The sequence below is a fragment of the Seriola lalandi genome, unplaced genomic scaffold (genome assembly GCF_002814215.2).
Source record: "Seriola lalandi dorsalis isolate HSWRI2012SDOR001 ecotype SW California unplaced genomic scaffold, Sedor1 jcf7180002054671, whole genome shotgun sequence".
Classification (NCBI taxonomy): domain Eukaryota; kingdom Metazoa; phylum Chordata; class Actinopteri; order Carangiformes; family Carangidae; genus Seriola; species Seriola lalandi.
In genome coordinates, this window is record NW_019525224.1 from 1,279,811 (window position 1) to 1,296,487 (window position 16,677).

Below are 16,677 nucleotides of genomic sequence, written 5' to 3' on the forward strand. Positions count from 1 at the left end.
ATAGTATAGTATGGCATAAAAATGTCCAAAAATGTCATAGTATAGTAAGGCATGAAACGTCATAGTATAGTAAGGTATAAAATGTCAAAAAAACGTCATAGTATAGTATGGCATAAAAATGTCAAAAAACGTCATAGTATAGTATGGCATAAAAATGGCAAAAAACTTCATAGTATAGTAAGGCATGAAATGTCATAGTATAGTAAGGTATAAAATGTCAAAAAAACGTCATACTAAAGTAAGGCATAAAAATGTCCAAAAATGTCATAGTATAGTAATGCATAACACGTCATAGTATAGTATGGCATAAAAATGTCAAAAAAATATAGCATTGAAAGGCATAAAAATGTCCAAAAATGTCATAGTATAGTAAGGCATAAAACGTCATAGTATAGTATGGCATAAAAATGGCAAAAAACATGATAGTATAGTATTGCATAAAAATGTCAAAAAACGTCATAGTATAGTATGGCATAAAAATGGCAAAAAACTTCATAGTATAGTATGGCATAAAAATGGCAAAAAACGTCATAGTATAGTATGGCATAAAAATTGTCCAAAAATGTCATAGTATAATAATGTCATATTATAGTAAGCCATTGGAGTCACCAATATAACTAACTCGCATGTAATACCAGTACATGCTAAGTGCACACAGAGATTCGTCACGACATGGATTCGAACCCCCAAGCATAAAAATGGCATAAAAATGTAGAAAACCGTCATCCTATAGTAAGCGATCAAAATATTAGAGATTAAACCCATACTTTATATACCACCATTTTATGTTTAGTGTCACCTTGCTAGTTAACGCTAGCCAACATGTTTTAATAAGATCAGTTGACATTTTCCTAGTGACGTTAGGTGCAACTGTGATCTTCTCACCTGAAGAGTCTTCAGATAGCCCCCGCCCTTTCAGCCAATCAAATGCTAACATGCCTAAATTGGTTGTCTTGGAGACGTAGCCTCTTGGAGGGCACATTGGAATGATCTCATATGACTTCACTACAAACATAGTGTGAACGAGTTCACTCAAATATTGGTATGGACAATTCTGTCTTCTCAATATATTGGTAGGGATATGTCCCTACTGTCCATATGCAAACCTACGCCCTTGTGTGGAGGCTTAGTTAGTTGAGTTGAAAAAGCAGTAATGTCCTTGAAAGAATTGCTCCATTAAAGGACAAAGAGATATTCCTTCATCGTGTATTTATTGGAAACTTTATTCTTCAAACATGTTCATAAAGTTTGATGCTTTAGTTTATCCAGCTGAGCAGCTGTGCACAGACTAAACTATTCTGTTGTGCTACTTTATCATTTCATTAAAATGTATTTCCTGGAATTGCACCAATTGAACACTATCGTTATTCTACCTTTAATTAGTGTCATGTGCAGGAATTGAATTATACATAAAACCTGCAAAAAATTTACAAATTCTGTTTCAGTTTCAGTTTATTTTCAGCTACATTTACTTCCAGTCTGTTAAACGTTGCCCTTGTACTTGTTGTCCGACTTCACCAGAAGAGGGCGACACATACCAGGTCATGGTAATGGTGAGGTTCAACATTGTCAGTGGCTCAGTTCCTTTGCCAGTTCATCTGATATCAAATCTGTGTAGTTCAGGGTCAAAAAGTCAAGCATGCAACATAAAAGTATTCAATCACAACAGCTTTTACAAAACGTCTTTTATTATCATCTCAGGAATACAGTTGACTGCTGTGCACAGCACATACGTACAAAAATAAAAGGAAAACCATTTGTAATATAGTATTTTACTTACTCGTCATCATATTTTTCAGAAACAAATGATTGGAGAAGTCTGTTGTTTCAAACTAATTTACAATCATTTCAATAATCGGAACTAAGGCAGAAGGTGAGGTATATGTTAAAAAAGAGGAGGGGGACTCAGAGGAAGCACTCTCCCCTCAGTGCAGGAATAGAAAACTGAGAGAGAAACACAAAGGCTGCTGGCACACAGGGACACATACACACAAGTCTGATCCCAGATCCTCCCACAGACCTCCAGCTCCCTGTGAACCAACACATTTTAAAACCAGCTGAACAGGTATGATAAGCACAATGGCAAAATCCAGACACTGGATCCTTAATCAAAGGGGGTAACACATACCTAGTCCATTCAGAACTCTCTATGCATAATGGGGAATTAAGGAAGTAAGGGTTAATGTTGAAAGATTATATTTTTCTTAACCATTCATTAGCTTCTCTCAGTTACTGCTATATCATACAACCTTTTCTGCCTCGAAATAACATCATGCAAAAGTTGTATAACTTGTAACAGGGTAATATTTTGTTTAGACTTTCGGTTCTCAAGCTCTGAAAATCTAACACCAAGCTAAGTTGCTTTAGGTGTAAACAATATCAAGTTCATTTCCCACAATATCAACTTATCACATGTCTCATACAGCTTGAGGAGCCAGTGTAACTTTGCAGTTCCCATCATTCTACCACTCAAAACATTGCTTGTTGTGCTGACAGTGTCCTCTGAAACATACCATAATAAATCAAAAATAAACATACAGTAATTGACACAATGTTGTCATTAAAAACAAGTGCTTTTGATCTTGCATGTCATCTTGTTTTGTTGAAAGCATAGCAAGGGAAAACAGCATATTCCCCCTGCTCAGTAAATTGCACTCCATTGTAAAAATAAATAAATAAAATAGAACAAAATAAAATAAAATAAAATTGCACCTTTTGTTTATTTTGACAAATTAGCCAAAATACCTCTCCAACCAACTCCTCACTGCCATGAGATCAGCCCAGAAAAAAGCTACAAATGATCATTTTACGATCATAGTGATGTGATAAAGGCTGATTAGTCAAAATGAGTAATAGGATGCTCAAGGCAAAATCCCCTAAACACAATTATGGTGTCAATATTCAAAAACATTAAACAAGACATCCTTGTAGTGTCAAGTTGCTCTCTTGGATCACAGTATTCAGTCTGACAGACAGCCTGGTAACTCAAGTGTCCCTTTCCTGGAAGCATTTGATTCATTTTACGTGGCCTTTTGCTACATTCACCGCCAGCTTAAACCACACTCAATGCTTTCTTTTGACACGCATCTCTCAGTAGCCTCTGTGTTACTTTTTCCCATCACTCTCGTCTTCATCCTCTCCTGTGAGGAGAGTACAGTACATCAGCTTGTGCAGTCAGACAATGCCCTGTTATTCCTGACTCAAGGTAAATTGATCTGATACCATCTCTACAGTCGCTTTGGCAGAAACAGAACATGACAGGAGCGCGCTCAGTCGGACACACACACACACACACACATACACACATACATACATACTGCACATCTGTCTCTGCCACTAGACAGAAGCTGGAGCTTAAAGGGCATGTAAACCATTGCTCACAGACATTTTGTCAGTGCGTTACAGTAATGTTAGAGAGGGCATGAGGTAAAACATGATAAGATATATCTGTAAGAGCCTCACTACTGTCTTTAAATGTTATTTCACCAAGCTGGCCTGACTGGTAGTTTGCCGCTTACAGAATATTGCAGGTCAAGTACCGAAATTCAAAATCATCAAAAGTCGAGATCAGTTGCAACTCATTTCAGCATTAAAAAGATTCTGACAACTATTCTTGTCTTGATCAAGAAACAGACTCACAGGTGCAGAGCTCCATAAATATAATTAGGTAAAAGTCATTGAGATGGACCAGAAAACACGCCTACATCAGTAACACAGAAGACAGAAAGCCTACATCTCCGACCTTGGTACAAAAGCAGCTCAGTTGAATAGGACAAGAATCCCAAGACCCTGCGCTGACTGTCCAAACTGACCTCAACAGACGAGGGGCCCAGCAGTGCTTATGCTCAGGTGTTTGACCCCGCATTATCCACATCCTTGCCAAGTTAGACAAACAACCAGAGCCACATACAGAAGTGCCATCATTGCTATCTTCAACTTTGCCGGCTCTTTGTCCTCCTCTCTTTCCCCCACGTCACACTCTACAGTAGCTGAAAGAGAAGCGCCAGCAGTTGTTGAATTCAAGTATGGTATGCTGCATACACAAAGCCTGAATGAACATCTTAATATAACCCTTTGGTTCGGTGGTTTTTGCAACACTGCTCGTATTTCCTTTTTCACAAGAAGCCATACTGTGACTCAGTTACCAATCTGAATCTAAACAGCTCTGGGATCAATTATCACAATCCACATTATCTAAATGTCAGACAGACCAAGCTAACCTGAAGTATTGTTCACAAATCTCAGGATCATGAAATCATATTCGCAGTTAACTTACTAATCGATGACATCCATTGTAACTTCATTCATTTCTGCATAAGCAGGTTATTGTTAGTGCCAAATGTCATATCGTCAAACCAGTGTGAAAGTCAAAAAGCTCCTGTCATCACTTTTGTGATAAAGTCAACATTTTCAAAAACAAATTAAATAAATAAGTGTGAACCATCAACAATAAAATATCTACAGATCAGAAGCACCAACTCAATTTGAACAGGGGGAAAACGCAACACAAAGCAGACAGAACTGGAGGACATTTTGCTTCATAGTGTCAGGTCTATGATATTCTGCTACACAGATGCCCCCTTGAGCACCCACAACCAAAGACAAAAAAAAAAACCCTCTCAAATTAAGCAGCTCTCAAACTGAGCAATTCCACATACATACTAAAAATAAAAGCATGCCCACACATTCAGTACACACTCACACACTCACTCTGGCCTGATGATCCAGCTACAAAATTTGTGAAAGTAAAACCTGGGATTGTCAAAGCTCCCTTGGACATGATGGGGGGGGGGGTTGAGTGCCGACTCTAAATCTAGCTTTCCATATTAACAAGAGGCTCCACTGGGTCCTGTGCAGCATAGAGTCTCAATTACTTAATTGATCTAATTATGGAAAGAAAATAAAGTGGAGAAACCTCTGGCCCTCTAGGAATTGGGCCGGTGGTGTCTGAGGGAGTGATGACTTGCGTTTCATTCCTATTTCTGACTTGAGCACCACGTTTCTCGCATGCAAGGGTAAGGGGGCTGCAAGTCGGAATTCAAGGCACCGCCACCTCATGACAAAGCAAGAAAAAACCACCACCATATTTGCAAGTGCTCTAGTTGCCCTGACAGTGACAGACACAATCGAACATAACGAATGGTAAATGTCCAAGTTCTTGATGGATGACAAAAAAAATGTTTTCAAGGAAACAAACTCTGTAGAAATTTCATGCACACATTTCTCTTTTTCTTCTTCCTCTTCTTCTCAGGATATGGTGCTTTGAGGTAATAACGTATCCGTTTCATTTCCAAAGGGATGAACCGTCATCCACTGACAGGGCAAGGACTCAGCCAATTCCAGCAAGCACCCATAAAAACTGAGGGGACAAATGACGCCTCTCCATCCCCGTCATATCACAAAATGATGAAAATCATAAAAGCAGCAAAGAATGGCATTTCCATAATTTTCTAATACAAAGTAAGCTACCCAAATATACATATAAAGTTTGAATAAATACTATCAGATATAGTTGTATTTCTTTCTTTTACAGTCCATGTCGTCTTTTGTGTTTGTACGTACGTATACGGTATCTATGTTACCTGGGAAATAATCCACGTGTGCAAATAAGTTTGTTATTGCCAGTTTTTGCTCATCATATTCGGGGTAGGAAGTGCGTTACAGTCATGGCAGTGGTGGCCTTGTTGCCCCTCTTCACGCGGCCATGCTTGCTGAGTGCTATGTAGGAGCCTCTGTAAACCAGAGACTCATAGGCGTTGTAGTTGTTTGGGAGCAAGCTCTCCTTGAACTTGCACTCGTCATGGAAGACTGTCTGGAGAGGACAAAGACAGACAGTGTGCAGTTTATTGAACGGCTCATAAAAGAGACAGTTTGTAGTTTGAAGCTTTGATGACAAAACATTAAAAAGCTCTTTAAAAAGATTCTGAGCCATGCACAAAAATATAAAGATAAATATAGATTAGACACAGCAGTGGGAACGACAAATAAACATTTTGACAATGTAGAGTTCTTTGTTCAATCACCCAGCAGCACTGACTGCTCTGAAATATCAAAATACATCAACTGTTCTCCTTGGAAAAATAGGTATTAATGTGATCATACACAATAAGACAAATCATCTATTAAAACAGCTGATATTTAGAAAACAATTAATTTTTATGAAGTGATGGTCTATTCACAGGAAAAAATACAAGCAATGCTGAATTTAAAAGCAGTTTAGGAAATATGCTTGTTTGCTTTCTTGCCAAGAGTTGGATTAGAGGATTGATACCAGTCTCAGAGCTATCGCTAAACATGAAGCCACACAGGCAGACAGTTAGCTCTGGTTAAGCATAACAACAAGAAGCAGCTAGCCTGGCTGTTTTCATAGGTAGATAAATCTGGCTACCTGGCACCTCCAAAGCTCACTAATTAACACGTTATTGTTTGTTTGATTAATCAACAGTCCAAGTAACAACAAAACCTGATTAAACAAACTAGATATATCGTGTTAGTTTGTGAGTTTTGGAAGTACTGGGTTGAACAGAGCCAGGTTAGCTCTTTCCCCCTGGTTCCTGTCTATATTGCTAAGCTAAGCTAATTGCTTCTTGGACCCTGCTTCATATTTAGCAGACACATATGGAGATGGTATCGAACTTCTCATCTACCTCATATCTGCAAGAAAGAACATAAGTATATTTCAGAAATGTCACACTATAATTTTAAATGACCCATTTTTAAAAGTATAATAAATAAATATTTAAATTATACAATTAGCAGTGAAATCACAGTAAGCTTTAATAAAGTTCTAAATTAAACTGTCAGGGAGACTTGAGTTACAACAGTAACAGTGGTAACTATTTTCCTCATAAAGTACCTTTATATAAGAATAAGCTCTAAATATCTGCCACTGTAAAGAACAACCGCTCTGCTATGTTGAGCTGACAGTGCATGACTCATACAGTGCACAGCAGCAAATACTGTCCGTCAGAGAGCATGTGGCCTAATTCAATCTCTTATCAGATCATCAGCCTGCTCACAAGCTAACGCTTCATCACTCATGACCAGATAACCGACGCACATTCTGTCTGTCAAACATGTTGGCCACAGCGAGCAAACCAGCACCCACGTGTCCGCGAGGCTCTACTGAACACGTTTCCTCCCCCTACCAGCAGGAACATTTATATATTAAGATCTGTCATTACTCTGGAAGAAAACTAATCCCATCGTCTAAAGGTTATCTCCAGTAATTCTAAAAAAAAAAAACACCTTTTTTCTGTGATGAGGATGACAAATTCAAGTTCATGTGTGCTAATTGTCACTTCAACCAAAAACAATTCCAGTTGAAACACTGGTTCTTTGTTATCAAACAATAAAACATAAAAACATCAAGATAATAAAATTTGGGTGCATAATAAAACTTGATTGTAACAAAATATCTGAATTTGAATTTGATGAAGTTCACCTGTGGAAAAAAACTATGTATTAAGTATGTACAGCCGTATTCAAGGTGTCAATTTACATCACATGTGGACAGGTGACTGGGCTTTATATGTTCACATGTATTAACTGAGGCTGAGAATTGACTTTGGGTCTGTTTCCTATTTAATTTACTGTCACGTAAACCTGACGTAAAAATTTAGCTTACTCTTGAAAACTGCCAGCAGCAAGGGACTACAATGAAGGCCTCTGGGAGCTTAAATTCACACAACAATAAACACCATTTATAAAAATACGCTGGTATTTTGTGGAACACTAAAATTTTATTTTATAAGTTTTAGCCCATTATTACTGCTCTGAGGAATTTTCAGTTTTTAAGAGGGTGATTGTCTGTATTTCAGTCATTTACAACATAATAAAACAACAAATAACTGTCCAAAAAAGCCAATTCTTTAACAATGGTGAGGAATACATAATCAATACATTCAGTCTTGTGTAGCTGTTGCTCTTAGACCTTGTATAAAATCCTTTATCTGAGATCCACATCAGTTTTATTAGGCTATAAAGACAGTCTCCCATCAGGTAAGAAACAGAGAGTTTCCATCTTTTCCAGCCTGGGATCAACAAAATTACTGCTATACTGATGAAACTCAGTTGTTCTATAAGAAAGTTGCAGGATAGGCACAGGGTACGAAAAATCCAGGAGGTGCTCTGCAAATTTAAGTGAGCACAAGTGCCGTTTGGTGAGGAGGCGGGACAACCAAAAAGCTGTGAGGAATGCTGACCAGGAAACTTAGAGACTGATGTTATTCTGTCAAACATATAAATGTTTAAGAAATGTATCTACTTTCTTCATGAAATTCACTAAGATTCAAACTGTCACACCTGAAGTTTCTGGTGGTTAAAGTCTGGGAGGCTGCTGGTGCTGCTGATGCGTGTGATGTGCACTGCACTGCGAAATAAGCGCTTTGCCATTAAAATCGATTTCCAACTCTGCTGACAGATTTCTTTGCGTCAGGGGGTTTTCCCTGCTCCTCACACACATGACCGCACTACAGGCGTGTGGACTGAGCCCTGCATCTGTTAACCTCATCATTATTTACCCATCGGCCACCAGGCCAAGCACACTTGCTTTAAATAGAGCTTTATAAATTCCTGATGAAATTAAAATATATGGATTTCGCAACACACATAATGGCAGATAGAGCAGGAGTCGAATCCCAAAATATGACAGGCAAATAAAAATAAATAGATTAAAACGCTGATCAAGCTGCAACGCTGTCCCATTTTTTTCAGGATCCCGTTAACTAATATTGCTGGACAATAAATGAAATACTGTGCATACCTACCGTTCCGTATAACCTTCCACGGCTGTTCATTGCGACAAACAACTCACTCTTCACCCCGTATAGGCTCACCACTCCTCTCTCCACCGTGGAGATTTCTATTAGACCTGATTGGGACAAAGAAGAGGCCCATCACATTAGAGTCAAAATAATCATGAAATACCACCCGATGATCCCGGCTGATTCACTCCTATACCATGATGACTGTAGCATTGTGCTCTCTCTGCGTCTATGGGTGTAACCTTGCAGATTGCTGCGCAGCATGCCGAGCCTTTGTTCTGCATCTTTCACCCCATCTTACATTGGCATCCAGGCGCGTGTCAATTAAGCGCATTCTGGTTATTGCAATAATTGCAGTAATTGCATTGACGTGCACGGCCATTGGTCTCTGGACCGCCCTCACAGGGCTGCGTAAAAATAAGTTGTGTCTAAAAGCGTCCATACATTCATGTCATGGTTGAGCTTGGGGAAGAGGGGGAGGAAGGGGGGGTGTTCAGTACTGATGGATACTTGTTTTAATAGATTTGTCTTTGCCGTGGAGGAAATTCAATGCTCCCTATGAGCATTGATGACATATGATCATGCAAATTAATAGAGGGGATAGACTAGCCTGCTCATCACAGATCCATGCTTATTGACTCTGCCTCTCTTTTATGTCTATTGCATTACATTGGTGGAGGTAAAACTCACTGTACTGGTTTTCATTATGTACACCGTTTATCCTGCCGTCGGGGAGGATCTGAAGGTGAAACCCGATGCCCACGTTGCAGTAGAGCCTCCGCACTCTTTTGATGCCCAGCAGATAGTCACTCTCCCAGTTCAGCTCCGGTTTCTCCCCGGAGATCCCCAGCACAGAGCGGGAGAAGAGGGTCTCCCATCGTTTCTCCAGTAAAGTTGCATTTGTCCTGCTGCTCGGTAAAGGGTACGCTGACACGATCCCCAGCAGAAAGCCCAGGAGAACCAACGCGGTCAGCGTCCAGTGCGGCGTGCCGGCCTCGCAGGACATACTGACGAGGAACCTTTGCGCAACGGCCATCCGGTTTACCTTCGGACCACGTGGTCGAAATTAATGACCCTAAAAATACCGCTCTTCTTGTTTTGCTTCCTTCGGCATGCTGGCTGAGGGTTATTTTTGGAGCGCAGATCAGGGCTTTGGGCATGAAACGCAAGCCCCGGTGCAGAGGAGGAGAGGAGACGGGAGAGTGCGCGGCAGAGCTGGAGGTGATGGTGATGGTGATGTTGGTGGTGGTGATTACCATGTTTTGCAGCTCCTCCGCGCCTCTCTCTCTCTCACACACTCTCTCTTTCTCTCTCTCTTCCCCCTCTCTGTCTCCCTCTCGGTAAGAGTTCAGAATAAATCCTTTACCACTCACCAAAAACCCTGTTTCAACCTTGCCAGGGATATCGCATCCCTAGATGACATCATGCTGACTTCACCGCTGGGATAATACACGGGTAGAGAGGGTGCTGACAGCAGGAAAAATACCAAGTCTGTGGAGAGTTGAGGGGAATGGCCCACTGTCACTGCTGGGGTGGAAGGGGAGAAAGCTTATTGGTGGCGTACAGCGGCCGTGGGACCCGATGGGGCACTCGGGCTGCTCCCAAATTGGGTCGGTGGTCATATGTCTGTCAGGCCGCTTCCTTATTTAGAAGGAAGGTGTAAAAACAGGCCCACTTGTCACCGGAGACAAGTGGGCCGCCGTTCTGCTGCGCAGTTCAAGAACTTTCCTCGCAAATCTGTGTTTTTCTGGCCCTAAAATCACATATCAGCTGGACCCAGGAGCCAGCGCGGCGTCCTCCGCCCCTCAGCCGCAAAGATCAGGGTTCAAGACTTCATTGTCGGCCAACTTCCGCCCTGCTGACGTGTCCTTGAGCAAGACACCGAGTCCCCCTGAACTGCACTGCGCGGCTGGGTAACGGAGGCCCTGAGTGGCATTTTAAAAAAGTATCATATTTTTATAGGTACACTGTAACCCCTGCATTTCCTATGGTGGATTCGTGAGAACTGTGCGGAACAAACTGGAGAGGCCCGTCATGAAATGGCACACATTGTCAGCATGCCATTCCCTGCAACATGAAAGCCTATCGTCTTTTCCATGTAATAGATAATGCCACCAGCAGCATGCCCATGCGTCAGTGGGGCCAGTGCAGTTGCGTCCCAGCAGTCTCTCTTGCACACATCAGTTCCCCAACATTTCCAATGGATGGCACCATTTCCAAGTTATTTCTTAGACACTTGTCCACAGCCTTTACTCCTCAGTGTCTGAGACCCAGCTGCATTAAGCTTTATGGACAGTATATCTGCCAGAACACTGTCATATTAAGAGCCTGACCAAAGTGCATTTCAAATTTAATGATTAACAATTAACTAAACAAAATCTATTGACCCTGTTATGTAATATTCCGTTTTAAAGTTCAAATACTGTATTAAGTAATGACCAATAATATACCTGTTTCTCACAATTGGGAAAGTGCATGCTGTTTTACAAAATTACTCAAAGACAACATCTCATTGACAATGCAGTTCTTTTATTTTGTATAAAATCTATTTGGTAACTGCATATTTATACACAATCTAATAGATGTATAATGAAAATTAAATACAACTTTTTGTTATGGCTGAATGCATTTATGACAATGACACAAGTGACTGAAACCTTGTGGCAAAAAAAAAAAAGTGATTTAAAAAAAACAAAAAACAACCTGATTAATCACATTAGAATATGACGACTTCTGACCATTGGCACCTTTTTGTCTGGAACAGGACATTTGGTTTAGAGCAACAGGGACTGAAAACAACTCCACCTATACAGTGAGAGTATCTGCAGTGTTTATCTGTTAACAATATAACACAGATCTCTGATAAGGAGAAACAAGTGGTTAGATAAAGACCCAGATAAAGCAGTATTGACAAAATGACGAGGTTTCTTGTTTGCACCAACTGCACCAGAAAAACAAATCTGAGCTGTGTAACAGGAATAAAAATGGTCAACTATATGAATGAAGACCACAGGTGGAAACTTTCAGTATTCTCATCTGAAGCTGATTTGATACAAACTGACAGCAGACATCAGCAACAGGCTTCGTGATGTTAACAAAACTACAGGATAAAGTGGGTGATGTTAAATTAAATTATAGCTTTGAGGATGCTTCTATATCACATCTATACAAATAATTTATCTCTTTCACAGAAACAGCCTTCACCCTTGCACCTATGAAAGATGCCAAAGAGGCCAATAGTTTAATACGTGCTATTTTGTAATAAAAGTATAATAAATAAATACATATGTACAAAAAATGTTTGAAAAATGTACAGGCACTTGTAAAACAACCTTTTCCTGACACTTAAGGTTCTGCTTGGCAATATTTTCCTGTGCATTTAGGGGAGAAAAGGATCATTTCTTTTTTTTTTCCTTTTCTTTAAAGCATATAACTAAGCAGTAGTGTCAACATTACAAACAAATCCTCTGCTGTTTCTTTTTAATTCTCCCATGCTGAGTGCACCTCAGACAAAAAGATCCTTCAGGACTATTTGTATCCACTGAACCTAATTCATCACCTCTTGTGTGGGATCAAACAACCTGGATGGTGTTTGCATAAATGGGTCAATTTTAAAAGCTCAACTGAAGGCCACAATACATTGTAACATACAGCATCTTAGGGGCAAAGGTCGATAGAGGTTATTCTAACCAATGTGAATGACTGGTGTGTGAGTTGTATCACTTTTCATTAGCCTCACACTTAAATATTACTCGGTTTACTTTCTCACTATGTTTTCCATGTTATATATACACACACACAAGCACGCACGCACGCACACACACAGGCACGCACCTCAACTCAACTAGCTTGGCCTTCAGCCCATCAATATACAGTGCCTACTCTCAGATCATTTTCAGTAACCAAACGTTTGCATTTACTGCATGACTTTTTGGTCTTTTCAGGAATGGCTGCTGTGAAGTGGGCTTCTATCAGACATCACCCCCTGCATGTTTACTGTTATACAGCATTACACAACAAGCCCATCTGGATGTCCTAGATTGTCATTTGAGAATACAGTAAAACATGAGCTTTTAGGCCGCAGGGAAAGCGTTTTAACAGTGGCATAAGGACAGGATGAGACACTAACACAAGGTACTAACCTGAGACGACTGTCCTGATCAGTAGCATTGTTAGACAGGATGAGCAGTCCGCTAAAGGAGACAACTCTTGATTATCTAGAGAGAGGGCGTTTGATGCAGTATTCCAGTTCCAGTAAAAAATTAATTCTTAAACCACCACAGTTGATAACATCACCTCAACAGGTTGCATAACAAAATTCCCATAGGGATGTACAGTAAATTTGTATACAAAATATTAACAGTAAAACTGTTCATAAAGTAATAGGTTACACTGGGGGCTATTCCACCAATTTTACACACAACAGTCAGTTTACTTGTCACGGAGAGTACTTCTCAGCTTTCTCAAGCCCGACAAAACAACCCTGAAGATGTCATAGTGATGTCAGCAGGGTAATCTTGACTACAACTATTTGACATAAAACCTTTGTTGCAAACTGGGGGTGTGAAGTTTGAATGATGACGGCGTTTAAAAAGCTAGACAGGGTCTAATGAAGGATGATATTAAGTTGTATGATGGGAAATGTAGGATCCAGCATTTTGGAGCTTGACCAGGTGAAAGGACTAAAAGACAAGATATTTTGATCATTCTGTCTCTTGCAAGTTCCCCAACTGTGCGGAGTTGCAAGACTAAATAACTGGAGTACACCTTTGAGTGCGTTTTTCATCCTGGATGGAAAGGTTAAATGATCCTACTTGTAATGCTATTTTCTGAACGGGCAGAAACAATGCATTCATCTATTCATTCTGCCCTTATAGAGAAACACATGGCGTGCCTCAATAAGATGATGACCAGTCCCCAGACTTGCTTATTGATGCTGCAGATGAGTCTGTACAAGCCAATACTGTGTTTGATGTGCTGCTTTCAGTACTTAACAAACTGTAGATTTAAAAATTGTGAACAGGGCCACAAAAAAACAAAAAATATTAGTAGCTGTGTATCTGAGGTTGATGAGTTCTACAGTAAATGTGTTTGGTGGTACCTGAGGAAAACAATGGACAGAAAATGTGTGGCGACAAAACGTTTTTAAAAGAGATTTCTATAGAATTCAATAGCATTCAGTACAGAGTACCACACCGGTCCTGGCCACATGCTGGGTGTTAACTCTTCAGGTGGCAGGTAACAAACCCTGCTGTAACACGGAAACTGCACTGGCAGATAACATGTCTCTTGTGATATTTTCTCATACCTTCTCTCATGACCTGCCACATACTGACAAACACACACACTTCCTTGATGCAGAGCTTTCATAAAAGCAAACATAAGGTCGTAGAGCAAGGCATTCTGGGAACAGTAGTGCATTGCTGAGTTCAACCCATGGAACCTGAATGATTGATTAGTTATGATTCCATCACTCCCGCATCTTATCCACCTAATTCTCAGCTTTTGAGGTCCTTTTGGTCAAAGACAATTTGACTGGCCAGGTAGATGGCGACAGCACCAAAGATGGCCGAGCAGGCGATGTAGGCAGTGACAGACTGTGCGAACTGAACAATCATGCCCATGAAGAGGGTGGGGAAAACCTGAGAGAGGAGGAAGGTGCTGTCTAAGATGGCAAAGTCCAAACCCACGCCACGTTTCTCATACCCCAACTCTGCCTCCTCCTGTTCAGTGCCACCGGCGCTGTGAGATGAGCCGTTCTGGCTCTGTGGGCTGGGGTAGTACTCATAACTGTCCTGGTTGAGGAAGGAATGCCCGTATGCATCCCCGGTTTTATGGTTCAGTCCAACCTCCTCTTCCACTGGAGTCAAATACACAGAGTCTCGCTTGGGTGTAATACCATTTTTATGTATGCTTTTGGTTTTCCTTTTTGGCATATAGATCTGAAATGAAACAAGAAAAGAATCAACTTATCAATCAAACAGTTTGTCAACACACCAGCTGTTTGTATAAAGATATTAGGTCTGTACTTACCTCTTTCTCCTTGTGATAATGGCAGGTGAGTGTGTAAGGCAGAGTCTGCAGCGTGGCGTATGCATAGCCAGTGAGAGCCGCCATTACAGTGACCAAGACCACACTCTTGGACAGGCAGATGACCAAAGCGGAGAGTGTGAAGCTCACCATACTGCTCAGGTAGACCCATCGTGAGCCAAAGTGGCGAACCAAGCGACTCATGACCAGGGAGAAGAAGGTTGAGGTAGCACACTGCAGGAACAGGCCCAGACTGCCCATCCGGATGCCTGAAAGAAAAATGTAGTTATTATTACAACAAGCTGCGACAATGAAGTTCAGAGCTGTAAGGGTGACTGCCATCGCTACAAAACTTTGTCCTATTTTATTGTCAGCACAGACACTATCTGACATTCTTACCCTGTTGCAGTGTGAAAAGCTCTTTGGTGAGCTAGACATCCTTCTGCTCCAGCCAATAAACACACAGGAACAGATTCATTTTTGTCATCTGCTGCATGGCTTCAAAAGGTTTTCAATTCCCCAATTTAGCACGTAAACAGTCAAATTAGTGACAGATTTTAAATCTAGTGATGCATCATGTCTTGTATCTCATAAAAAAACCCAAATATAAACCCAAAATGCAGGGTGTTAAGGTGGCAGATTTAGATAACTTAAATGATATGTGAAACAGTCACTAACACAAGAGGTAAAAACAACATTCTTATGACTATGCAACTTCTATTTATAAAGAAACACACCGACTCAATGTTTAGTTCTCCAATACATAAAACATAGAGTTTTGGCTTTTGACAAAATCCCAGGATGCAAGTTTTCAGTCATAATGAAATATTTGAGATACATTAAGTCAAGTATGGGAATGGAATTTCTCCATTTTTAATTATGTTTCCTGTTTATCCCCACATTTATCGCTTAATTAAGTTTTTGAGTTTTAGTACTAATCCATGGATGTCTGGACTGTTGCTTATTTCAGCCTGCTATCAGCCCGATCTCTCAACTTGCTCTGGGTGAACAGTGTGGGTCAGGAGTTCAGCAGCGGAGCACAGAATCACTTGTGTGAAAGGACTACATGGATCATATTACTCCGGTAAACCAAAGCTGCTGTGCCCACTTTACAAACACTACAGAAGCTAATGAGGACTGAAATTCAAGCCCACAGAGATATGGGACTGAGCCAGAATGTTACTGAATCTGTGCACAGGAGAACTGCTGCAGGATGGGAAAATGACTGTTTCTGGAATATGAGCTTCACAGATAAATACTTTTGCAACCCTTCCCAATAGGAATGATGATCAGAAAAAGATGAAGTTATTGTTAAAAAAAATTAAGCAAAAAAACTCCATGCTGCTATGAAACTAGAGACAAAGCAGATTAACTTCTGCGGAGGAACATCTGTAAGCTGAATGATGTGGTTTAATAACATCCGCTGTGTTTCAAATTAAACGAACGCAGCTCAGACAGACCTCAAAATTGTGTGCTTTGGCCGTCTACCTGGCTTGAATGAACACGTTCTTTGTGCCGATTCCTTGACATTAATTCTTTGTGAGTGTGACATTCCTCATGGTCCAGCAAGCAAAGGGAGCAGAGACAGAGGAAAAGTAAAAGGCAAACAAAGTAGGGAGAAAGAAAGAGGTGGAGAAAGAGGGAGGAGAGAAGAATGTGGATGGATGGATGAAAATGTGAAAGAAAGTGGGAAAGAAAGATTGAGAACAAGAATTAAGAGAATGAGAAAACAGGTGGATAATAGTTAGAAGGATTGATAAAATGAGAGGGGAAGCTGAAAAGTACATGGTTAAGTAAAGAAAGAAAGGAAAAGCCAAAAGAAGGGAGGGAAATAGGATGTAAGATAGGAAGTCTGGCTGAACAGTAAACAAAAGGAGACTTG

At 40.5% G+C, this 16,677-nt stretch overlaps 2 protein-coding genes across 2 annotated transcripts in view; both read right to left on the reverse strand.

Moving 5' to 3' along the window:
• Positions 1–1,668: 1,668 nt before the first annotated feature.
• On the reverse strand, positions 1,669–10,454 carry LOC111666097 (fibroblast growth factor 6-like). Its single transcript, XM_023421325.2, has 3 exons — positions 9,456–10,454; positions 8,769–8,872; positions 1,669–5,812 (listed from the first exon to the last, which is right to left on the reverse strand). Exons 1-3 carry the CDS (start codon positions 9,799–9,801, stop codon positions 5,636–5,638), a joined length of 627 nt encoding a protein of 208 aa, XP_023277093.1. The 5' UTR covers positions 9,802–10,454; the 3' UTR covers positions 1,669–5,635.
• Positions 10,455–11,274: 820 nt separating this feature from the next.
• Positions 11,275–16,677, reverse strand: part of LOC111666094 (solute carrier family 45 member 3) — a 31,380-nt gene continuing 25,977 nt past the window's right edge. Inside the window, exons 5-6 of the mRNA XM_023421321.2 lie at positions 14,799–15,064; positions 11,275–14,707 (exon numbers count right to left, since the gene is read on the reverse strand). Coding sequence (XP_023277089.1) covers positions 14,264–14,707; positions 14,799–15,064 — 710 coding nt within the window. The 3' untranslated portion in view covers positions 11,275–14,263. The remainder of the gene's footprint in view (positions 14,708–14,798; positions 15,065–16,677) is intronic.

What these genes read in the sequence shown, in the direction of transcription:
- LOC111666097 (XM_023421325.2), bottom strand. Translation starts at nt 9,801, where the DNA reads ATGGCCGTTGCGCAAAGGTTCCTCGTCAGTATGTCCTGCGAGGCCGGC. An exon ending in ACATAATGAAAACCAGTACA is followed by an intron (nt 8,873 to 9,455) that starts GTGAGTTTTACC and finishes TGTCCCAATCAG; the next exon opens with GTCTAATAGAAATCTCCACG. An exon ending in GTGGAAGGTTATACGGAACG is followed by an intron (nt 5,813 to 8,768) that starts GTAGGTATGCAC and finishes TGTCCTCTCCAG; the next exon opens with ACAGTCTTCCATGACGAGTG.